This window comes from Harmonia axyridis, chromosome 1 (genome assembly GCF_914767665.1).
Source record: "Harmonia axyridis chromosome 1, icHarAxyr1.1, whole genome shotgun sequence".
Classification (NCBI taxonomy): domain Eukaryota; kingdom Metazoa; phylum Arthropoda; class Insecta; order Coleoptera; family Coccinellidae; genus Harmonia; species Harmonia axyridis.
Genome location: NC_059501.1, coordinates 83,039,460 through 83,066,128, shown reverse-complemented (window position 1 = coordinate 83,066,128; position 26,669 = coordinate 83,039,460). Strand labels below are relative to the sequence as shown.

Sequence of the window (26,669 nt, the reverse complement as noted above, 5' to 3'; positions counted from 1 at the left end):
TTGTTAGCACCTCCTATTTAGGAAGAACCTGTTTCCAAGGGTGCAATAAGAGCATGAAAATTAGAGCACTGAAAATTCCTGAGCACACGTCAATACTTTTCGCTGTTTCTTATATAATAAAGACGAGCATATTCCATAAAAAACTGAAAAAAAAATTACGTAACCTGTAATTCTTCTATACCTTTATCCCTCTCATTAAAAACTCAGTTTCAAAACCAAACAAAACCCATTGTAAAAACCCCACACAAAAGACGAAAAACCAATACACAAAGAAATTACAAACTTTCCGCACCATTGTTAACGACCCACTCCGACGAAAATAAGAACAAGGCAACAACGGATCCTACCTTCCTCTCTGCTCCAGAAATAATCCTTAGTCCCGAATAATGAAGTTGTTGTATCCGCGGCATCCTGGAAATATCTCAATTATGAGACCTTCGGTCCTATTAATGAGATTCCGGTGGGGTACTTTTCGCCCACCCGGCCTTCTACAATGGGACGTAGGTATTCGCCATATTGGAATGTCTATCGAGTCGCCTTGATGTTTCGTAGGAGCGAAAATAAGTGCGGGAGAAGCGAGAGATGACGTAGTGACGTACAGACTGGAAAAGGCTGAATATATTAGCGATCCAGGTTGATTATATCCTGGCGCATCTGCATGTTATTGCTAGGGAAATTTGCATTTACATTCGTGTAAGATGGGAGTTTAGGTGTATCGGGTGTTTTTCCATTCGAGAAACTTTTTTAATACAACTAGTCGTTAAGTAGATACTTTGCAGGAGCTATATGTATGCAAAGAGCAGTATCACACTGCTGTTGCTCAGAGTTACAGTGATAAAATTAGAAGCTGTTTGGCGTTTTGTTATTTCGCAGGCATTTCTAAATGGCAGTGAAGTCTTTCGTTCCTATACAAAGGATGAGACACTAAACCAAGGCTAGCTAAATGAAATACATGATGCACAATGGAAAGCACCAACATAAAGGTAACGTGGGAGGTTGAACATACAAGAAAAGAAGAGATCTAGGACAAATAATGCATGTCAAGTGCTTTATCACCTTCTGACTAATATCCAGGGGAGAAAAGAGACCAAAGAAGGCTGAGAAATGTGACAGAATGACTTGGATTCAGTCAAACAACTGTTCAGAGGAAATGCCTCGAAAGTCACAATAGCTTTCCGTTCTTATGCATTTTTCAAACATAAAATAAATCGTCACTTAACATTCAATATCTCGATCCAGACTTAACCTTTTTGTTGCGATATTTTAACACGCATCTTTTGAAGCTTGGCACTTATCAGAAGAAAGAGTGATGTAGCCCTAGCAGTGCTATATTTGCGCCAAGCCTGGAACTTAGTGGCGTCTTATATAGGGTTATTTAATAAAAGGTTTCATTTTTAATGTGACCAGCTGTCATCTTCTGACGTTTGACAAGTTGAAACTATGGTAATACCAAAAATGAAACGATGCTGTTTCAAAAACGTAGTTAAATTTTTAAAATTCACTATAAAATGGTAAAAATGTTGTAGTCACAGTTCACAAAACTGAAGCACTTTTGGGTCATCGTGAAGGATCTTCTCGACTGGCAATAGTGAATCTAGTAGATAAATTTGAGCTATTAGGACTAGTTAGAGATGTCAACCGTTAGTGATCGAAACCGTGTGGGTCACTTAAGAAGACTAAACCCAGGTTTGTTGGTTGCTCGTGGAATTAGGATTCCAGAAACGACATTACACCGTAATGAGACTTAAGGATTTAAGTTCAGTTATTATTATTTTCTGAATTGGGGTCGTTGCGGCTCTTTTATCCTTCCGGGAACTGCGATCAACTTGATCTTTTGTTCTTAACCCTATCTATTCATACCAATCAGGAAAGCCATCGATTAGAAACCGATTACTTCCTTAGGAGTCTTGGATATTACTTCGTGAGTATCCAGAACTGACTTACCCATGCGGTACAAAAGTTATTTGAACCGACAGTGTCCTCTCAGCAGTCCCAACATTATCCAAAGCTTAGCTCGTGGTAGCTTCGTAAGCTTCCTGGTATAGGTCGATGAAAGTACCAAAAATTTCTTTGCCTGTGAAAGACCCGGAGTGTTTCTCCAGAGGGTTTTTCTATTGTCCCACTCCCATATGCGAATGAGACATGAAAAATTTCAAGAAGAGGATACGACACTGTAACCGTCCTCAACAATTCTTCATTCATTACCAAGTATCAGCCATTTTTATTTATTATATTTCGCGCTGTACGTCGCTTAGGCTGAAAAACACAGAAGATTTTCCTAGTTGGCGTGGGAATCTACATTTTCGGGGTACCCGTGGAGGAAGTAGTTAGGTTTTTGTCCGCTGGGTGGCGCATCGCAGTAAACATACTGCTTTGCATCTGCCAGCGTTCAATAAGGTACCTGATATTTCGTTTGTTCGTCATCCTAGGTTGAGTTATGCGGTTCTGATGATCCCTAATAAGGGTGAAACCGGTATATCGCTACTCTCCCTCGATGACATGCAGTCTCCTTGGGTTACTTTCGATTATGATTCCTACGTAATAACGTGGAAGTCTTCTGTTTGACAATGGTTATGTTGATGGCATTTCTGCTGATACATTAACCAGATAGATAATTAATATAGTATGATATTACACACTTGGAAATTTTACTTCTTTTTCTTTTTGTATTTTCTGAAAAATTCTCATACATAATTTCTTTCCAGTACCACCGAAAATAATGCCTATACAATCCATGACCGGCCTACTACGACAAGGCATGCGAGCCGCCATCAACTGTCAGGTGATGGAAGGCGACCTGCCCCTCACCTTCACCTGGGAAAGGGACGGCAAAGTCGTCGCCAACAACGCAGCCCTGGGTCCCGTCATCCGGAGGATCGACGAGTTCTCCTCCCAACTGATCATCGATCAGGTGACGTCCCGCCATACCGGAAATTACACCTGCATCGCCAGCAACGTAGCAGGCCGCGAAAAGTACGTCGTCCCGCTGACAGTCAATGGTAATTAGATAATGGAACATTTTCCTGTTCTCGGGCACTGTTGCCAGACTTGAAGAATTTTACCCAGAATGTGTTCCGAATGTTTGAGATCTTAACTTTCAAAATTGTTAGGGCCCTACAACTACCAGAAATTATCATCTAACTCACTAATAGCTATAGTACATCCAAATTCACTTGAAGGAAGCGGAATATTTCGAATATACAAGGGTTGTTCAAATTTTCAGAAATTCCTTTGGGGGCACTGTATTTATTGTCTTACAATACTTTCAATACTTTCAATTGAACCCCGGTATTTAACGAATCGCGGTATCCACTTCGAAGGGACATCTATGGCCGAGCGTTTTGATAGAATAGTTCAAGCGACTTTGGATATACCATACAAGGTTTTACCCGTCAGCGTCCATTTAGCCAAGTAAATAATAGGTTATAAGTATGGGTTCCTAAGTAATCATTGAGAAATTCATCTGCCTATTTATACATGTCAATACTTTTTATTGATTTAAAATCGTTCTTCTAGAAAATTTCAAATTACTCTTCTTCGAGTATAACATGCCCAGTAGTTAAAATGTTATTAGCAATGGATTCCTCTAAATAAACATAGGTGTACAACTTTGCTTCCAGCGTTTCTTTCTGAAATTCGAGGCTTTATTGTAATAAATTGGTTTACATTTATCATTCAAAGTATTGTCCATCGCTGGCCACTACTTTCGTCCATCTTTAGGGCAGCGTACGATTCCCGCGTTGAAAAAACTGGTCATCTTTTGAAGCAATCCACGAATCGATCAAATTTTTTACTTCTTCATAAGACCGGAAGTGCTGGTCAGCCAGGCCGTATGTCATTGATCGAAACAAGTGATAGTCCAACGAAACAACATCTGGAGAATACGGCTGGTGGTGTAGGATTTCCCATTTCAACGTTTCCAAGTATGTCTTGACCACTCTCGCAACATGGGGTTGAGCATTGTCATGCTCAAAAAAATCACTTTATCATATCTCTCGTTGTATTGCGGCCGTTGGTCTTCCACTAGTCGGCTTGAAAGCATTAAATGCAATAATGATTGCCTGTGATTGTTTCAGTCGGTTTTCAAAAACTCATAATACACCACGCCGAGCTGGTGAATATTCGGTTTGGCCGTCGACGTGGAAGCATGGCCGGGATATCCCCATAATTTTCTGTGCTTGGGTTTATCGTAAAGAACCCATTTTTCGTCTTCAGTCACAATGCGATGCAGAAATCCCTTCCATCTTTGCTTGCAAGCACCTGTTCACAATCAACCAAACGCCGTTCAACATGTCTCGTCTTCAACTCACACCGCACCCAATTTCCTTGTTTCTGAATCATTTCCATGACCCTCAGGCGTTTTAAAATGATCCTCCCAATGATCCTGCCAATTCTTGTTGAGTTTGACAAAGGTCTTGATCAAGTAAAGCCTTCAATTCTACCTCTTCGAAAACCGTCTTTGTTCCAATGCCATGTTGGTCTTCGACGTCAAAATCACCGTTTGTGAAGCGTTGAAACTCCTCTTGGCACGTTCTTTCACTAATCGCGGCCTCACCATAGGTATTTGAGATAATTCGATGAGCTTTAGCCGCAGATTTCTCCATATTGAATCAGAAAATTAAAACTTCCCGCAAATGACGAGAATTTGACTCGTCAGCTAACAAGTTTAATCGAGAAAACTTTATGATGTAGACACAAATAGACACTAATAATTCGATGGCGTTATGTTAACAAATACCTAAGCTTATTATATATGAATATGACGAAAATAAAATATAAAAGATCTGTTTGCTATTCGTTTTCTGAAGTGACAAATTCCCTGAAGTCACATTTATTAATGTATTACTATTCATGTTAACATTCCCTAAAGTGACAAATATTGCCAAACTTGACTTAAGTGCGTATGTTGTGCAGTTACACACGATGTATCCTGATTTATTTAAGTTTCGATGTATATGATGTCCATTTGAGCCAGAGAATTTTTTTATTTTTTGTTTCCATTTTGTAGTGGCTGTCTTTGAATAGTATTTCTGTTGTGAGACTAACAGGTGAGCTTCTTAGAAGTGAGCCTCTGTCTCTTTATTTAAGTTTATTTGTAAAATTTATTTGAAGTGTTCATTTTTTGTTTTTAAAGTCAAATAAACTTTATTATTATTATTATTATTGTATGATATCTACAATCCATTTATTTCGACTACCACTCACCGCTACAGCCATCTATTGCAAAACGGCAGAAGCAAAGTTGTACACCAATACTATGAACTTTCTTTAATGCTTCAATATATTACATCATTCAATACGAATACATTGATTCTAAGATTCGAAGGTAGCTTTCCAACCTTCCATCTAATCAATAATGAAGTCATCTCGGTCTTCTACACCACAGCAGACAAAGTTGAACAGACTCATCCCATAAATGAAGACGACCTTCTTCCTCAGGTGTCAAGAACCATAAAACTCCAACTCCATCCGACGAGATCGAATAGACAATTACAACAATTCACTGAAAGCTCGCCAAATCGAATTTAACTCAGACAAAACGGCAGAAAGTAACGTCGAGTCGAAACGAACCGATAAATATCGAGCGAGGTCGTGAATCCCAGACTTATTTTATCATCCACCTGAGAGGGAGACGCTAATAGAGTTACAGACGGGACCGGTAAGGTTGTAGAAGGGATGGAAAACTCGGCGATGCCAAATTTGGCGATTTTTCCTCAGAACTGGGAATGTTAAATGTATTCGGAGTATTGGGAAATGATTTTTTGAACATTTCAGAAAGTGTAGCTTTTTTGAATTTTCGAGCCAATTCCGAAGGTGCGCCAGATCTTTGAGGAATGCAATGTTTCATATCGAGATCACTGATGGAATCATCAGTTTGACACACATCGATCTTTTCCAAATATACTAAGTGACAAAGAAACTGCAACACCCAGAAGGAGCTGTTTAAATTTCTATTTTTTTTGTTGGTAAAACATTTAGTGTAGCAAGAAGTAAGTAAAATCGGTAAGGTTTTTTCATGTAAACTATTTGTTTTTTTTTAACAAACCAATTGTTCGAGGAGATCCGAAGTCGATGTTTAGTTGTTGCTAAATTCCTTGAGCACGTGTACGCTGAGTGAATTTGAAAGAGGTAGAATTATTGGTCTACGGGAGGTGGGGTTGTCATTTCGAGAAATCGCTAACCGTACGAACAGAAATCCAACTACTGTTATGGAACGTTATCAAGCGTAGTTTGATAATGCCCAAAATCGAAGAAGAATAGGCACCAGACGTCGAAGGGGCATAAATGAAATTCAAGATCGACCTCTAAGACTTATGATCATTAGAGACCGATTTGTGACAACTCGAGCTTTGGCTGATGAGTGGTTAGGAGAACAAGACCTTCCCTTAACTGTCCGAAAAGTTCACCGCCAGATGAGGTCTTTTGGGCTGCAGCATCTTGTGTTACCTCTGATGGTTGAGCATCGCCGGCCACGATTACAGTGGTGCAGAGAACGTCAACATTGGAATATGGAATGGCATCAGATCGTCGTTTCTGATGAATCTCGATTCTCCTTGGATGCTCATGATGGCCTAAGAAGGGTTAGACGATGTCGGGGAGAAAGACGTGAACCTTAGTTTGATGTTGGGCGTCATGTACACCAGACAGTAGGCGTTATGGTATGGGGTACTATTGCACATGCAAGTAGGTCACTTTTGGTCTTTATTCGAGGTAACATGACAGTGCTGCGATACCTTCAAGAAATAGTGGAGCCATATGTTCTCTCTGACCTCAACAGCTCGAGAATTCAACATTTCAGCAAGATAATGCCCAACCTCATATTGCCAGTGTTAGTTTAAACTTTTTCGGAGCGACCCGACCCATGACCGCCCAGATCCCCCGATTTCTCGCCAATAGAGCATGTTTGGGACATCATAGGTAGAAGGCTTAGAAATTGACCCCAGCCCTCACGGACTTTGGCGGCTCTGAGCCATAAAGTACAGGTAGCTTGGGATAGTATCGCTTAAGAAGAAATAGACCATCTAATTGCATCAATGTTGAGACGTGTTGGGGAGTGTTTAAATAATCGCGGTGGACAAACACATTATTAACAAATTCATTTAAAAAAATGTGAACTCTCCGTTTTTTCTTCAAATTTTAATCATTCACTTCTTGCTATACTATAATTAAAAGTCAAACAACTTCTGGGTGTTATAGTTCCTTTGTCAGTTAGTATATAATTTCCATCTTCATAGACGAGTAGGAGTATTGCCAAATTTGATCAAAAAAAGCAAAAAAAATATCAATCAAATGAAAGCTTGCAACACTTATTGTCAGTGCGAACATAACTTAATTGCGATGAATGCCTCTCTATCCCGGATACAGAAGTAATGTTTTGCTTGTACATGGATAAAAATGTGGTATTAATTTTTTTTTCTTTCTCTTTTTCTTAATTTTTTCTTATTATTCAGATTGGAGCACTGTCAATTCAATGGTTGAGTGAATCAGGGAGTCTCCTAGGGGACTCATCTGGACTTCGCCATATTTCTTGCTTAACACGTATATCAATTGTATTCTTTTTTTGTTTTTTTTTTTTATTGATGTAAGTTTAGCTGGAAACAAAGACAATATACATACACACCTACATATAGTTTCTATCTCCATGAACGAGTAGGTATATCGCCAAATTTGATCAAAAAAGCAAAACAATTATTAATCAAATGAAAACATAAATTGAAAAGCAACACAACAAAATGACAAAAAGCTGTTTTTAGCTTTCTGAAAGCATCCCAACAGTTCAAACTGCCAATATCACTAAACAGACCCCCCTCACACATCTCTATTTTTCCAGTGCCCCCCAAATGGACCGTCGAACCAACCGACACCAACGTTGCCGCATCTCAAGACGCCATATTGCACTGCCAAGCCGAGGGCTACCCCAAGCCCATAATCACATGGAAAAAAGCCGTAGGTGAGTGTCTCAATTACCCTACCTTCATTCTCTCTCCCCCTGTCCACGTGACGTTTGGTCCTCCGCATCGGGATTTGCACCACGTACGATCCCAAGGCCGGTAATTGGAAGCCTGCCTTCCTTTGTGCCAGCGCGCGCCACCCTGACGAGTGGGTTCCGTGGGACGTCTTCGCAATTTTTTTTTTGGGGGAGTGCAGAGCGTCCTTGTGATCTTCGTGATGAGATTAGCGTTCGTCTGGTGTTTATGGATCGAATTTGGGATTGAAAACCGGGGGATCCTGTCTGACTTATTTAGGGGTTGATTCGATTCGGAACGGTTCGTTGAGTTTTTTTTTGTGCTATTTTGAAGCAGAGTAGACGTCTGTCATTTGAGCGGGAGGGTCTGTTATTTGTGAATTATATCATAAAGGTGGTCCAACGAAAACTTAACACCTCGATTTTCCTACTTTGAAATGGAAATGTGGAATATCACTCGTACTTATCAATTTCTATATAATATCAAAAAATTGACAACTTTGAGTCTATTCCTTAACAATAATATATCTTTATGATATATTTGGTATTTTATTATATTCTAAAAATAACAAAATTTATAATAAACCAAATGAAAATTCCAAATAACTAAAACTGTACAAATTGAGTAAACCCTTAACAAAATAAATAACTAAATTAACATAAACACAGAAGTACGGTTCGGAATTTTGTATTTAATGATTCAATTTTTCCTCGTTCCTATAGTTCAACAAAATTACTGAATTTACCAACTCACCACTTGTAACGGGTGTTTTTTTTCGAGGTATATAACTTAAAGTTGGCATTGCTGTTCGAGATGGCGACCGATTTAACAGCTGTCAAGTGATTTATTCTCAGTTTGGTTTGGCAATTCATCATGAATAGACTCACACCTGAACAACGCTTGCAAATAGTGCAATTTTATTTCGAAAATAATGGTTCTGTGTGGAATACGTATCGCGCACTACGTCCATTTTATTTTGTTTAGCGATGAAGCGCACTTCTGGTTGAATGGCTACGTCGTCAAACAAAACTGCCGCATTTGGAGTGAAGCTAATCCTCAAGTGTATGTCGAAACACCGTCACATCCAGAGAAACTGACTGTTTAGTGCGCTTTATGGGCTGGTGGAATCATTGGTCCGTACTTATTCAAAAACGATGATGGCCAGAACGTTACACTCAATGGTGATATAGAGCCATAATTACTACATTTTTCATTCCTAAATTGAACAACCATGATGTCCAGGAGTTGTGGTTCCAACAAGACGGTGCAACATGTCACACAGCTCGTGCCACAATCGATTTATTGAAAGACACGTTTGGTGACCGCCTAATTTCACGTTTTGGACCTGTGAATTGGCCTCCGAGATCTTGTGATTTACCACCGCTAGACCACTTTCTGTGGGGCTATGTCTTTACATTGGTTATTCATTGGTCTATGCGGATAAGCCACAAACCCTTGACCATTTGGAAGACAACATTCGCCGTGTTATTGTCGATATACGGCCACAAATGTTGGAAAAAGTCATCGAAAATTGGGCGTCCAGACTGGACTACATCCGAGCCAGACGTGGCGGTCATATGCCAGAAATCATATTTAAAATGTAATGCCACAAGATTATCTTGCGGATAAATAAAATTCATGTCAATCGAATAATCCATCGTTGTTTTATTGCAATTTAAAGTTCTATAGCTCTAAAAAAACACGCTTTATATAGTCCTGTCTGAATCGAACTTAGAAATATCCACTTGAATCCGAGATTGTGCAACTTGCTCTCGTTAAATTGAGGATCTAGGAAATCAAGGCCGTTATAAGATCGAAAAATACACCCGAAACAAGGAGAGAACGATATACAAAATCGAATTTTAGTATTATGACATATGGGAAAGCATATTACAATCTGAAATAAACATCCAACATCATTATTGGTATAGGGAGAGGGTGGAGAGACCCAATCATTTCACATTCATACTTGTCCACCATCATCCGTTCTCGCAAATAAACAATTCTCTATTCTCCTTACAGACGAGCAGCCAGGCGAGTACAAAGACTTCCTCTTCCAGCCCAACGTCCAGCAATATCAGAACGGCTCTCTGAGCTTCGTCCACATATCAAAAGAAAACGAGGGACAGTATCTCTGCGAGGCGAAGAACAACATCGGTGCAGGAGTCAGTAAAGTGATAGTCCTCAAAGTTAATGGTGAGTGTGTTTTATTTTCGACCTGGGTGACTGCTGGACAGTGGCGGCTCGTGGTCATTCAAATGAAGTAGGCTGTAATTTTGGGGAGCAGTAAATATATCTACATATATATGTTTCGGATAACCTTATTCTCGATTGCCATACCAATGTGAGTTATTCGGTTTTTTTTTATGATAAAATTGACGTCGATTTCAGAGTGATCAGGAAGTCATTAAAGATAGTCTATATGGTTTTTCTTAAGACTCTTGAGTACATCTTTCAATCGTATCCTATCAAAGGATTTGGTTGAGTCAACAAAACAGACAATGAAGAACTATGAATAATGCGTCCACGGTTGATGTATTAGCCCTAAATGCTTGTTGTTCTTCAGGTGTTGGTATTTGATTCCTTATTCTATTTGCTTTGATCTTAATGAAAAAAAATAAGAGTCGAGCAAAGTAACGTTATAGTGTCAAACTCATTAGGACCTCTTGTCTCTGCTTTAACAATAAGAAGTACAATAATATTAATTAATCTCAAAAATTATTTACAACATCAAAATCAATGCAAACGAATAAAATAAAGACAAGTCATAAAAGAGCTTATTTCCTACAAAATGAAATGAACTCATCAACTGAAGAAGGTTCACAATCCAAAATAAAATTGTAAATGCGCCTTGTAAACTAGGTTATATCTTCAACAACCTGTAATTGCTTAGGAAGCAAATTAAATAAACGCATGGCCATATAAAGTGGTCCCCTTTCAAACCTAGTAGTACTGTGAATAGAAAGAAGGAAAGGATAAACTTGCCGAGTATTATTTTTATTGGCATATGGCAAAAAATAGTTTTTCCGTAACTTAAGGAAGATAAATAGGCGATAAATGTAAAGCCCAAAGACGATTTGGATTCCATTGGATCTAAAAACTCCGCGACAGGGCTCACGAAAGCCCAACCTATTCATTATTCTCATCACTCTTTTCTGGATGAGAAAAATTTCATCAGCACCAGACGAACTGCCCCAAAAAATAATTCCATATGCTAGCACAGACTAGAAACTAGCAAAGTAGATAGCTCTCACCACAGCCTGATCCCTGATCATGAAAATCAAGTTCGCCGAAGACTTGAAAGACTTACCCAACTTAGACACCTGATGATCCCACCGCAGGTGTTTATCTAGAGCAACTCCCAGAAAATTAACAGAATATTTCAATTTAATTTGACCGTTACCATGACACAAAAAAGGAGGATAGTTCTTCACCGTCTGGCTGTCATGAAAGAAAATACCTTGAGTCTTGCCATGATTTAGAATAAGACCACTTTCATTACACCATCTATCAACAGACAAAACCGTAATCATTCCAGCCCTGATACAGGACTCGACATCACCTGATAATATCAAAAAATCATCACCTAGAGGTTGAACATCTATCATAAAAGCAATTGAACCATTTGCAGGAGATTGGTTGTTTGGGTGCCATACATTCTGACGCAAAAAAAAACTCATAGACCGAATTATCATCTGCAAATCTGCTGAATTAGACCGATTCTGAAGCGGATGGTGACTGGAAATATCAAGCGACAAAGACAGTGGTCGGAAGCCATTGAAGCTGACCAGCCCATCACCAAACCAAAATCGATGTCCAAGAAGACGTTGCTGTATGTTTGGCAAGGAATACTTTACTCTGAGCTACTCCCTTATGGTCAAACGCTCAATTCTGCCTTCTACTGTGGCCAACCAAACCATCTGAAGCTAGCGATAAAACAAAAGCAGCCAGCATTGATGATTAGGAGAGGCATCGTTTTTTATGAGGTAACCCAAGACAGCACAAATCTTTGATGACTCGCCAGCAGTTTCAGGACATAAGATAGTTCTTTTGCATCTACTCTATAGTCCAAACCTGGCATCAAATGACTACCTCCTGTTCCTGCCTATGGCCAACACGCTTGGGGGTAGAAATTTGGACTAGATGAAGGCCTTTCAAAATTACTTAGACGAGATTTTTGCCAATATAGTCAAGGGCTCTTACGAGATGGACATTATGAGGTTGCTTCCTCGTTGGCAACAAGTTATCGAACATAATGAAAGAAATAATATTCATTAATTTATTCAGATAGAAAAACATTATAATGAACATAAAAATATTCATTAGCACTATAATAATATTAAGCCACCAGTAAAGATTTTATTTTTCTAGAAAAACTGGATAACTTTATAGTTTCATCGAATCAGGTAGATGATCGAACAATATTACGCTTTGATGTCTTCAAGATGTTTCAAATTCAGCAGTTTTCTGCTTCGGTATATATGAAGTCTTGGTATTTCTCCAGAGTCTTTCTGTTTTTCAGTTTTCTGTTATTTCCTGAATTTCTCCTATCGTTATTTTGGGTTTATCGTTTGACAATATCTCAACAGGCTAGCTAATTGATCTCGTCATCTCGTTCACCTGTAATATATTCTTCTCCTTATGGTGCTTATCCCCTGTATATGTTGGCAATCACGTTGATCCACATGACTTTACTAGCAGCTGCTCTGAATATTTGAATTGCTGTCATCCCTGTCCATTGCCTAATATTCTTCAGACATGTAACATATGTATAGCAGAATTTTATGCAATTTTGGCGTTACGTGCTCAGCCTCCTCTAACGTGCCGCCGCTGACGCTAGGTGCATCGTCCTCGAACCGAGCCAGTGAAGCAGACGGCCTCCACGCCTCCCACGCCGGGAGCAGGAGGAAGAGGAGGTTTTATTCCGGCTATGAATATAAAGTAAGTGGGGGAGAAGACCTGGTGCTGAGATGGAAGCGATGCAGGTGAATTAATAAGAAATAAAAAGTTTCCGGATTCAATCTGGAGAAGATGTTATGTTCCGTTCCTGGAATTGGAGGGATTGACGGACGATTGGTGGCGTTGGAGGGGAGCAGGAGGGGGGAGAGAGAGACGCTGTTACGTTAACTTCCGGATTTTAGTAAATGGGTCCGGAGAAATATGAAACAATGGAATTTTCTGCGAGGATTTTTCTTAGGAAAAGCTTTCATTAGGAGAACGGAGCGTTTTTATTAGTTTAGTGTTTTCGATAATTAAACTGTGGAGGGATTGTTCGTGAAAGACAGTTTTTTTTTCATTTAGGTTGAATTCTCTGGGTATACATTTTGTATAATGTGAAATTCGAACATTTTAAAGGTATTGCCCTAGTCACCGTGTAGAGTTTTATTTTCAATTAGGAACTAATATAAAGAGAAATTGTTCTTCTACCATGCTAATAAAGTACTTAGGTATCTGAGTTTGCGGGTTGCAGCACTATATCAATAACATGAAATTTTCCATGACCATTTTGCACATTTGATGCTGTATGTCCACGATAACTTCACGTATTCCATATTTGAGATCTTGAATCGATTGTGGAGGATTCAGATAGATCTTATTGTTATTATTATTCACTGAATGGGGGTCGTTGCGGCTCTGTTAGTCTTCCGGAAACTGCGATCATTTTGATCTTTCGTTCTTAACCCTACCTATTCATACAAACCCAGGGAGGCCGTCGATACGAAATCGACGACATCTTTTGGAGCCTAGGCTATTACTTCGTGAGTATCCAGAACTGAGTTAGCCATGTGAGTGGATTTTAGGCCATTCAGCCCCAGACATTTGCACACTAAGTGTTCTGCTGTTTCCAGCTCCTTTTCCACAGCAGTCTGCAGATCTCATCTGCTTACTTACCCATGCAGTACAGAAGGTTTTTGCACCGACGGTGTCCTATCAACAGTCCCACCATTACCCAAAGCTCAGCTCGTGGTAGCTTCAGAAGCTACCACAAGCACCACAAAATTCTTTGCTTGAGCAAGACCCGGAGTGTTTCTCCAAAATAACATAAATCTGACCTTTTACGTGGCCCCAAAGAAAGAAGTCTTGAGATGTTATAAAAGTCGTCTGAAACTATTGTTTTAGACGACTTTTATAACATCTCAAGACTTTTAAAGATTATTAAAGATATTCTTTAATTCTGACCATTTATAGCGGTTCACGGCTTGGCTTGATATTCAAGCTACTTCAAGTCAAGTAGTAGTTTCTCAATGTCAAGTCATGTATTTATTTATTAAGTACTTGACTTAACATTGACAATCTACTACTTGACTTGAACTTGAGTTGATTTCAAGTCAAGCTCAAGCCAAGTAGCTCGAATATTAAGTCAAGTACCTTGAATATTCAGCCAAGCCGTGAATACCAAACCAAAAAGGAGCATAGTTCTACCGAGCTATGATTCTTTATGCTTATATACGTAGCCTCCGAAGTAAAAATGTACCTCATCACTGAAGTTGATTTTTCGATGGGAATTCGGATCATTTTGATGCATTTCAAGGATCCAATCAGCCAAAATACGACGTTACTTGTGATCGACCAACTTGGGTTCTTATATTAACTGAAGTTAAAAGCGTTAAGATACAATATTTAGTAAAATACGGTCATTTTGTGTGTGGAATGCCTAATTCCCTATATCGACTGCAAAATTCTTCACAAATTTTGTAGTGAATTTAATTTGAATTCGTTGTTGAAGATTATTCTTTCAAAAGTGACAGCTGTTGAGATAGCAGGCTATTCAAAATGAAACCTCTCATTTGTTGGTGTTTGTTCTATGTGAGATTCCTAAAACACTGGTGTGCTCACTTACTCTTGAAAAACCTTAAGATCAAGTGGCAACTTTTGAAGAGACCAGCCTCCTTGTTTTTGATAGTACTGGTCCTTTTTTTCTTGATTTCCACATCGTTTCTCATGGCATCGCTCACGTCATCTTCCTGTCAATGCTGTTTCGAGGTTAAATCAATAATAAACTACTTTTGACAGAACGAATAGAAATTTTAAAATTATGCCGTTGATTGGTCGATTCTTTGTATAGCGCCACTTTAAGGAAGAAAAGAGAAAAGAGATCCATGACGAGACGAGACGCCAGAATTTGACATCTCAGTTCTATGTAACTCTTTAACAAGCTCTCTTACTCTTATTATTAGAATATCCTTTTTGAGAAATATCGGAGTTGGTCCCATTTCATTGGGACACCCTGTACGACGAAACGTTCCCGACTAAAACGAAAACCCTTGACATCAAATAATAGACTTCCAGACATCTCCAATACCCTAACATAGTATACTACCCAAATTCCTGTCAAAACTCAAACTAGCAACATCCTCCATTAACAGCATATCGAAGAGATCCGTCCCATTCATTAGGCACACTGCCTCGTAGCTCGTATATATCGGGCAAAACCCCCGAACCGAATCAGCCTACTTCGGTTCCACTCCAGCGTGAACAGCGCCAGGATACAAGGGAGGCTATTAATGTAATTACCTTGTCGTATTAGGACGGTTATGACATATATTCATCGGGAAGGCCTTGGATCGCTGCCTGCCCGCTTCGGACGCAGACACCCCGTATCCTGGCGGAGCATCTGCAGTCCTTCCAAAGGATATTAAAATACCGGAGAGAGAAACCGTGTTCGATGCTTTCAAAGGCAAGAATTATTAATGACAGGCGAACGGTGCAGCATCGGGTGCTGTAAAAATAGTGGGGGTAACGCTTGGAACGAGTGGGGAATATTTTATGGAACGGATAAAGTCGCCTGATGTCCAAGGCTAATTTGATTGCCTCCTCTATTGACATAACTCAGGGCTTTGGATGGAAGGAGGTTGAAAGAGCTGCTTGGCTCTGAGAAGGTTTAATGGATAATAGAAGTTTTCACTGTATAACGTTGGTAGGGACTGGAGGCGTTGAAGCATGAATATCTCCAAGTAGAGTCGGTTACTATCGTTTCTTTTATTTTACTTTCAGAGACTTTCAGTTTGATCTTTCCAGAACTGGCTGTTGTGAAGCGTTTTCCAATAAGAAGTTTTGTTTTCAATAGACCGCAATCTGTGTACTAAGCTGTCATCTTTTGACATTTGTCAAGTAGCACTACGTCATTATTAAAAATATTAAAATACACGCGTCAATAACCTACTGAAATTCAAGATAAAATGTTGAAAATTTTACAATCACCGTTTGCAATATTGAAGCACTTTTGGGTAGACGAGAAGCACCTTCTCGGCCGGCAATAGTGGAACTGGTGGAAAAATTTGAGCTGTGTGGGCAAGTAAGTGATACATGGTGTTTCATTGGGAAACGGAAATACTTCACAGGTGCATAGGTGGCACCAAGGCGGTTCTGGAGAAACCCCATTTATTGGGTCTTACTGTCTTCGAAGCCGAGATACTGGGTGTTTTATGAATTTTGGCTGTTTCTTTCTGAGGCCATATCGAACTGAACCACCTGGTATATTTTCTTCATATTTGGCAAATATGTTCCAAATTGAGAACCCAAACTTATCATGCAATAACCGCCTTGAAAATCCAGGTCCGGGTCAACAAAAAATTATGAATCGTTTGAATCCTCGAAACAACACCCTGTACATCGGAATTTTGAAAATCTGTTTCAATATTCGGAAACACCACTGAAAACTTACCTGAGACTTGTACTTCAAATTTTCGCGCAGACAGTTTTACTGTACAAATTTTCAACGTAAAAGTGAAGTTTTTAAGAACTTGGATACCTGAAAGTGGTTTGAAGTGACTTTTAACAATGAATTATCAAAAACATCGAATCCATAATTATTTCAAGATTATTTTGTAATTCATTTTCACATTGGTTTATTTTTTACAATTACAAAGTTATCTTGAAATATTTATGGATTCAATATTTTTGATAATTCATCGTTACAAGTCACTTCAAACCACTTTCAGTTATCCAAGTTCTTAAAAACTTCACTTTTACGTTGAAAATGTGTGCAGTAAGTTTTTAGTGGTGTTTCCGAATATTGAAACAGATTTTCAAAATTTCGATGTACAGGGTGTTGTTTCGAGGATTCAAACGATTCATAATTTTTTGTTAACCCGGACCTGGATTTTCAAGGCGGTTATTGCATGAAACGTTTGGGCTCTCAATTAGGAACATATTTGCCAAATATGAAGAAAATATACCGGGTGGTTCATTCGATATGGCCTCAGAAAGAAACGGGCAACATTAATAAAACACCCTGTATCTCGGCTACGAAGAGAGTATGACCCAATAGATGGGGTATCTCCAGAACCGCCTTGGTGCCACCTATGGAACCGCGTGAACAGCTCAAAAACAACTGAGAATATTGCTGCTGTAGCCCGAAGATTTCATAAAATCCCAGGGTAATCGATTTTTGTCGATCTTGGCAATTTGTCATTCTTTATTACACCGTATTTTGCTTAGGATTTTTAGATTTTAATTAACCCAAGAACTCAAGCCAGCAACCAGCAACGTCATATCTTCGATGATTGTGACCTTGAAATTCATCGAAATGATTCAGTGATGACGCACATTTTCACCTCGGAGGCTACGTTAATGGGCAAAATTATTGCATTTGGAACTTGAAAAATCCAAGAATGACTGTCAAAAAGCCTATTCATCCTGAACGTGACACTGTTTGGGCTGCTGGTGGTCTGATCGAACCTTTCTCAATTCAAAAAAAGGCTAGTGCAACTGTTAAGGTCAGTGGATATGGATTGCCCTACGAAGCTATGATTAATCAGTTTTTAATGGCGGAAGTTGAAAAATTGATTTTGACGACGTTTATTTTCAACAAGACGGTGTTATGTGCCACAGAAGCAACGAAACAATCGCAATTCTGACATAATATGCAACTACGCGTAAAAAATGAACCTTATCAGTTTGCTTAATTATGATGATAACGCTAAACAAATCTGATTGACGATCTTCAGCATGTTATTGCAGTTTATTTATCAGTTGACAACATCAATGTGATATTGATGATTTACTATAGTCAGTTAATGTGGAAGGTAATTGAAAATTATAATATATTTCTGAAGTTACTGAACACTGTGATCTTTAAATGTTGTCCACTAAGAAACTGCTTCTTGGCTTGATGATGAATACTTTACAAAACTAAATCCGAACGGATCAAAACATTGTATCGGATAATAAAAACAAACACTAGATGGACAATTTAAAGTAATTGTTATCGGTTAACTATGCATTTTTTCAGCGCCCGCTCATTTTCAACAAAAATCCAAACAAGTGCAGGTCGTCAAGGGAGAACAAGCGCATCTTCAGTGTTCTGCTCTTGGCGACGTTCCAATGGAGATTTCTTGGAAGATGGGAGGTCAGCGCATGACCAAAGATGCTGGAGACCCGAGGTATAACATAAGGGAACAGACGTTGGCAGAGGGAATGGTTTCGGAGCTTGGAATTGAAAGGACCATCAGACAGGTCAGTGAACATCGTATTACGTCAACAACTACAAATTGTTGAGCTCAGGCAAATGCACAATTATAATGTGAAACTGAAACGAATAATGAAAATAAATCATTATATGTGTAAAACATGTCTTCTTCTCTCTTCTTCTTCATCCCTCTTTCATCCAGTGTCGGACATAGGCCTCTTCCAGTTTCTTCTATGCTTCTCTGTCTTTTGCTGTTCTCATCCATTGCTTGCCGGCTACATCGACTATGTCGTCTATCCATCTTTTTCTCGGTCTTCCTATACTTCTTTTTGTCTCTCGAGGTCTCCAAAACGTCACTTTGTGTGGCCATCTATCCACACTCTGCCTTGTAACATGTGCCACCCACTGCCACTTAAGTTTCGCTATTCTACTCATGACGTCAGTTACCCTGGTCTTTTTTCGTATTTCGGTGTTCGGAATTCTGTCCCCCAAGCTTATACCCAGCATAATCCTTTCCATGGCCCTTTGAGTTACTTTCTGTTCTGCCACTTTTTTCGTTATTGCCATAGTTTCTAGACCATATGTTGCCACTGGTAATATACAGCTGTCGTAGGTTTTGCGTTTTAAGTGTAGAGGAATATTTTTGTTCTTAAAGATGAAACTCAGTTTGCCGAAGGCTGCCCATGCTAAGCGTATTTTTCTCCCAATTTTCAATATTTGATTTTCTTCTCCATTTTTAATCATATTCTCCAAATATACATATTGTTCCACCTTCTCTATGCTTATGTTTTCTATAGTGATATCTTCCTGACTATGGCTCATTTTCTTCGTTTTGTCAAGATTCATCTTTAGTCCTATTTCCTTTGACTTTTCATTCAGGTCGTGTAGTATCGATTTCAATACATGGATTTCTGTGCTTATCTGTACTATGTCGTCCGCAAATCTCAAATGATTGAGATAACATGTAGACAGTTAAAATTTCAGCCTAATCATATACCTCATAAGTAAACACCATAAATACCCCTAAACAATTTAAAGACCTTAGCGATCAATAAAGAATAGCCTTGTCAGTTGCGAACCGGCGTCAACTAAAGTGTTGTGATCAGTTTTTTTAATAAAAGATTGTAAAAAACGCAAATAACATCAGAAATCAACCAATAACCATTTTTAATAAATTCAGGCGCCTGATAATCCTTTTTTTTTTGAGGAAAAGTTTGACCAAATAGAAGAAGACTTATTCTCGTTATTATTGAAATATTGAACGATCATGCAATTTATCACCTAACCTAACAATTCAACTCCTCCAGGACACCGGCATATTTACCTGCTCGGCCAGCAATTCCTACGGCAGCGACGATATGAACATCCAGCTCATCGTGCAGGAGATCCCTGAGGCACCTAGGAACGTCAGGGTCACCGAGCAATTGTCTAGATCCATCGGGATATCCTGGACGCAGCCTTATGCCGGGAACAGTCCCATCACCAACTACATCGTCCAGTATAAGCCGGGGTCAGGTGAGATAACTCATTAGAATATTTATCAGTTCAGATTGCGCTGGGAGTTGATAGAGGTCGCTGGTCGATTGTCGCATGGTTGGATGGGTCTTGAGATTGGTGTTAATATGTAATGTTGTGTTTATTGAATCCTGCATTCATTCATTGAGTTTATGTATTCATGAAACTCGGAAAATAACAGGACATTTTCCTAACGTGAAACGAAAAAGAAGATGCAGTGACTTATTCGTTCCCTCTGTTATTCAGTAGTTCATTCAATAATTCACCTTTTTATTCATACAATAACATATTATTGATTCAATATTCAGTCGCAAATTATTGGAGTTATGTATTTTATCTACTCCTATTGAATTATATATTCATTATTAAACTGCTTTTCATCGATCAATAGTATCTATTAACAAACAGCGTGAGTTATAATAACTCACTATAATAAATTGGAAAAGATGGCTCTGTGTTCCTACACTTCTATTCGATTGGCCGAAAAGGAACATTCCATTATTGTTATTGAGAGGAGGAATGTCACTTCAATCATTTTGACGTTTTCAAATTAGGTTCATTACAAATTATGAATGTTTTGCTGAAAAAGGTGATTCAGAGTGTGAAGATGAATTTTTAATTACATACAACTCCAGAAAAGAAGGAAGCAGCTAATGTTATCATACAGAATTTCTTGCCCGAAAAATCCCAAAAAGATATAAAAGTGTTTACATTTCCGAAATTATTGTAGCAGTAAAGTAAGTCGACGTTTACAGATAATGTTATTTTGGCATATTTTAGTGAACTAAGCACAGAATACAAAGCATCGTCTCTATGCTCCATGCTAAGAAGCATATTCAACATAAATAATGGAATCAATATAGAATATTCTTTAAAATTACGTGCGTTTCTTAAACGTCAATCAGAGAAACATGTTGCTAAAAAGACAAAAACTCTTACTGGTTGTTCAAACTTTACAGTCAATTTTATTAATAAACAAAATCAGTGATTGTATAACTAGAATTTGTATACTATTATTATAGGTTAAGGTTTGTCAATAACGTTTTCTCTGTGCTTGTGTCTTAATATGTATTGTTATAGTCGTAGATGAAGTATAGTATTCAACTTGCGGTAATTACCGCTCGTTGAATAATATAGGTAGTATTATTCATTCGTTCATTAAATTTCAATTCATTTATCAAAATTCATGATTATAATTGCTTCACTAATAAATACTTCTTCCAATAACTCCCACGACTTACCAGTGAAAAGAGATATTTTCTCAAAAACTCGACTTTATTCATCATTATAGTTACCTCCAAGACTGATCAATATACTCCAACGCTTCTCATTTTTTTTAATACCATTTATGTTGGAAGACTCCACTTTGCATTTGGCTTCAACCTCGGTAATCACTTCTATATTAAAGCCAAATTCATTTCCCTAAAGCATTCTTAAGGTCTGCAAAAAGCCAGTAGTCTCTAAGGGCTAGATTTGGAGAATAATCGCTTCGAACAACCGATCCAATAATGAACCGAACTTTTAAATAATACCCATTTCATTGGTTCAATGGAAATTTGTTCTTGATACACTGAAAACAATAAATACAATCAAATTTTTCGTGGAATTTATGTACACTTTTGATTCAGTGTATCGATTGAAATCAACTCTGAGAGCTTTGCGATTTCAAACATAAACTTCTGGATCAACAAGGGTACCATATAATGGGCTGTAGTTTCTCACAAAATTAAGATATCGTAATTGAAGAACAGAGGAAATGTTTAGAAAATATGAGGCAACATCTGAGCGCTCGTAGACATTCACTGCTTTCAAATATTCACCTCACAGGGAGTTTTGAATTCAAGCGCACTTTACATTCTTTTTGTTCGCCCCTGTATATTTCTGATCATTTATAGTGATGCGTTTTTGCTTTTTTTTTATTTTCTTCTCTATTTTTTTTCTTTCTCTTTTTTCTGTTGTTCTAACTTCACATGTAATTACTGTCGAGATGTTGTTTGTAAGAGAATCAATAAATAAATGAATGACAAAAAAAAAAGAAGTAAACGAAGAACGGCATCTGAACAGTTATGTTCCTAAGGTATCAAACCACAATGCAAGCAAATAATTGCTAAAACTGGACGAAGGACTAAGGTGATCTACAGCTCGCCTTCCAGTTCCAGAGTCCTAATGAACTCCAATATCTGGGATGGCATCAAGTAGGCTAATTCATCACTTCTACAAGTTTCTTGTCCAAAGCAGATTTTGCGTTGACTAGTTATGGCGAGGCATTCCGTCACCATGTGATCCGGAGTTTCTTCCCCCTCCCCACAGAATCTACACTCGTCATTTTCTGCTAGACCCATTCTCATGAGGTGTTTCCTAAGGCGGCAATGCCCTGTGAGGAATTCAGTGAGGAGGTGTAGCATATTCTTACTAAGATCCAGATACTTCTTGAATCTTGTAGAGTCAAAGTTTCGATTAAACTTTTTGGAGTGATTCAAACCAGGAAGATTCCGCCAGAGTATTTCTCTCTCGGTTACTTCCTTCTCATGAAACTCTTTCTTGTAGATACAGTTGTCTACGCCACAGAAAGGTTTCGTACCGATGAAAGGAGTTTGTGTCCTTTTCTGGAAAGTGTGTTGGCTTCCTCATTGCCTCTGTTTCCCGAATGGCCGGGAACCCAGACTAAAAAGACCCTGTTATTTTTACCCATTTAATTAAGTTTTCTTCGGCACTCCAATACCATCTTAGAATCGATGGTATGTGAGCTCAATGCTTTAATTGCAGCCTGACTATCGGAATGTATCAGTAGGGCACATTTCCGATAGTTTCTTGCTATGTTGATTTCTACACATCTTTCTATTGCAAGTATCTCTGCCTGAAAAACACTCAGACAGAGGCCTAGCGATATTGAGCATTTGGTACCAGTCCTGAATACTCCAGCGCCAGTCCCCGTCGTTGTTTTGGACCATCTGTGTACCATTTGATGGTATAATTTTTGAGAACTGGGATTGTGGACTACCTTTCCCAATCTTCTTTCATATTTAGTCTCGTTTTTTCGATTCTAATTTTTTTTATCATCTCGTAGACGAAGGGTTAAGGAAAAATAGAACTACAAACTTCCTCTAATTTTCCCAGTGGTTATATCATATTTCATCCCACCACCAACTCTACCTATACTCATCACCCAGGAAACGCCTCCCCACCCACATCGGCACAATTTATTCGCAGCTGCATCGTAGCAACAACTCACACTCTCGACAACTCCGCCATACATATTTCCCAACAAACGAATCCTCTAATCGCCTCCAGATAGCGCATCCGTTCTTTTTTCACCTGCATCAAGTCCCTTTAAGACCTTCAACATCCCGACGTGAGGATTAGGCCAGGATCTGGCCGTGAAATATTCCTCTTTCAAAAACGGCTCGCAGGACCTGCCACATGCCGTCGTCTGATCCGGGATCCCCGGATCAGTACGAACGTTACGTCCAATAACTCCAAATGGAATTATGTACGCAGGGGAGGTGAGGGGGGGATAGGATGAAATCTGGGACATAAATATCGGGTCTGGATACGTTTTTCGTTATAAATAGTCGAATTATTCATGTATTATTCCGGGATATATATAGTTTCGGAGTGGAAATCGTATCTGTTGTTCGCTGAGTTATGGGTAGAAGGAGGAAGGGAAAAGGCGATTGAAGGTCGCGAAATATTAATTACGTGTGGGGTGGAGGTAGAACTATGGTCCAGGTGGTTTGCATATGGATAAGGAGGCTTATGCGTCTTCATTATTCACCTCAAGCATAATTGTGTTGATAATTCATTCGATTAATCATATTATATTATATCAGTTCACAGGGAAAAGGAGTCCACAATCCCAGTTCTTAAGAAAAATACTCAAATGGTATACAGATGGTTCCAAAACCACGGGGGGGACTGGCGCTGGAGTATTCGGGGCTGGTACCAAATGCTCAATATCGCTAGGCCACTGTCTAAGTGTCTTCTAGGCAGAGATACTTGCAATAGAAAGATGTGTAGAAATCAACATAGCAAGAAACTATCGGAAATGTAACATAGCAATACATTCCGATAGTTAGTCTGCAATTAAAGCACTGAGCTCACATACCATCGATTCTAAAATAGTATTGGAGTGCCAAAGAAAACTGAATTAAATGGGTAAGAATAATAGGGTCGTTTTAGCCTGGGTCACTGGGGAACAGAGGGAATGAGGAGGCCAACACACTTGCCAGAAAAGGAGCACAAACTCCTTTCATCGGCCCGGAACCTTTCTGTGGTGTAGACAAATGCACCTACAAGAAAGAATTCCAGGAAAAGGAGGTAACCAAAGAGAAAAACTCTTGCGGAATCTTCCTGGTCTGGATCACTCCAAAAAGTTTGTTCGAAACTTTGACTCTACATGATCCAAAAACTATCTGGATCTTAGTAAGAATATGCTACACCTCCTCACAAATTCCTCACAGGGAATTACTACCTTAGAAAACACCTCATGAGAATGGGTCTAACAGAAAATGACGAGTGCAGATTCTATGGGGAGGAGAAAAAAACTCCGGATCACCTGCTGACGGAATGCCTCGCCATCGCTAGCCAATGCAAAACCTGCCTTGGACAAAAAACTTATAGAAGTGATAAATTAGCCTCCTTGAAGCCTAGATATTGGAGTTCATCAGAACTCTGGAACTGGAAGGCGAGCTGTAGATCACGTTATGGAGAGAATAGCTCTGATTTGGGGGCACAATAGACCATTAAGTCGCAGTGAAACGTAACCTCCTCAATCAGCCTCTTCCCAATGGATGTGCTCTCTCGCAAAATCCAAACGCGCCCTTCGATGGGCTGGGGTAAGAGCTGGGCCTCTTGCCGCGACACGAGGCCTTAAATCATATTCTCTGAGGCGATTTCCTATTGTCTGAGTGCTAATTTGCATCCCATGAGTTTGCTCAAGCTGATTTTGAAGGAGGCGAGCAGTTGCAAACTGTTGTCTCAACGAAGAAATTCTCAAGTAACGTTCTTGAATGGCAGCTGTTACCCGTGGTCTACCCTGACCTGGTCTTCGGACATTCATACCTGTCTCTCTGAATCGCTGCAATCGTCTGATAATCATCTCATACAAAATCCTGAAGAGTACTGAAGCTTCTGCGTACTCTTTTATTATCAATCATATGAATTTCACTGATTAATTTAAGGGACACAACGATACGTCACTCAATAAACTTCAGACCTAGCACAAAGACAGTACCGCCAATACCATACTAATGTTTTTCTCAGTCCCAAATATTAGTACCAAACGTCGAAGAATGCGCATTAAAATTATATTTTATTATTATATATTATAGTTAAGTCTAGATCCAGGCATTGAAGTTTCTAATGACGCTACATGAAACTGAGTTTGGTTTATTGATGAAACACTGTTTTTTAATGAGACAAAAAATACTATGTGAAACAATGGCTTGATGAGTACTATTCAAACTCTCTCCATCGACAACAAAGGCCAAAAAGTGAAGGGAATTTTTCTCTAATAGAAAAGTAATTAACGTAGATTGATGCGATATTCGCAATCCTACATCTTTCTACAGAAAATTTATTGAAAAATTGAAGGATTTTTGGAGTACATGTATCTCTCTTGAGAGTGACTATGTTGACGAAATAAGTCGAATTTTAAGACCCCGGACTTATTGAGTGCAGTTTGATCTTTTGAATCACAGAACTATGTATTTGTGTATTCGAAACTTTTTGTGTTCTATAGAGCCGTTGACCTATACTATGAATATAGATTCGACTTCCAGGCAATAGAAAAATTCTGAATAGTTAAAGAATGCTTCACAGTTTTCAGACAATAATTACTTGGAATATATTGAGATCCTCACAGAGATATACATTTAATACGAAATTGTTCAATACATTTTATCCTACCAATCAATTCTTTAGCAGTTAATGAAAACGCGAAATACTTTTAGAGGTATGGCCCAATCAGCCAATGAAAGTAACAGTGTCAGGGGCCCAAACTACAACGAACATACCAAACCTCCGACCCGCCACTGCCTATCACCTCAGGATCCTTGCCGAAAACCGTCTGGGATTGAGCGATCCTAGTCAAACTGTCCAGGTGAACACGCTCGAAGAAGGTAAGCACATTTTTTTCTCATATTGTTTAGTTCAGCTCAATCTTCATATCCAAAATTAGTCTACGTCTACAGCCTCAAAACTAAACAAATCTGGATATAAAGTTGTGGAAAAAAATAATTAGTCTTTATTGTATTGTATTGTTGTTTTGTATTTATTCTCTGTTATTTCCCTTTATCAAAAATAGAAACCTCAATTGTTCTTTCGTGATTTCTAGTGCCAAGTGGTGCACCCTTGGATGTAAGAGCTGAGGCGAAGACCTCTACTGAACTTGTGGTCACATGGGAACCACCTCCTAGAGAAACTTGGAATGGTAACTTGCTCGGGTATCACGTGGGGTTTGCTGAGGGTACTGGAGATGCTAACAGTATCCACAGCTACACCTTCAGGAGCGTGGAAGTGAGACAACACTACGCTGGCGAGGCTACTTTGCAAGGACTGAGTAAATTTACAACCTACAATATAATCGTTCAGGTAAGATTTTGATATCACCGTTTTTTCTATTGATGTTCAACTAGGTCGATCGATACATGATAGTGCCTATTCTTAAGAGTATCACGTTTATAAAGGGTGTTATTTTCAGAGCTATAGAACTTTAAATTGCAATAAAACAACATATGGATTATTCGATTGACATGAATTTCATTTATCCGCAAGAT

The 26,669-nt window shown here is 38.8% G+C and overlaps 1 protein-coding gene across 4 annotated transcripts in view; it reads left to right on the top strand.

Annotated features, from left to right (window-relative positions):
- The window catches only part of LOC123682409 (Down syndrome cell adhesion molecule-like protein Dscam2), a 237,327-nt gene that overhangs the window by 183,543 nt on the left and 27,115 nt on the right, over positions 1-26,669 (top strand). For all 4 annotated transcript variants that reach the window (XM_045621012.1, XM_045621027.1, XM_045621018.1 and 1 more), the window contains exons 8-14: positions 2,706-2,999; positions 7,832-7,951; positions 9,990-10,163; positions 18,202-18,425; positions 19,686-19,893; positions 25,845-26,012; positions 26,228-26,484. In XM_045621012.1, coding sequence (XP_045476968.1) covers positions 2,706-2,999; positions 7,832-7,951; positions 9,990-10,163; positions 18,202-18,425; positions 19,686-19,893; positions 25,845-26,012; positions 26,228-26,484 — 1,445 coding nt within the window. The remainder of the gene's footprint in view (positions 1-2,705; positions 3,000-7,831; positions 7,952-9,989; positions 10,164-18,201; positions 18,426-19,685; positions 19,894-25,844; positions 26,013-26,227; positions 26,485-26,669) is intronic.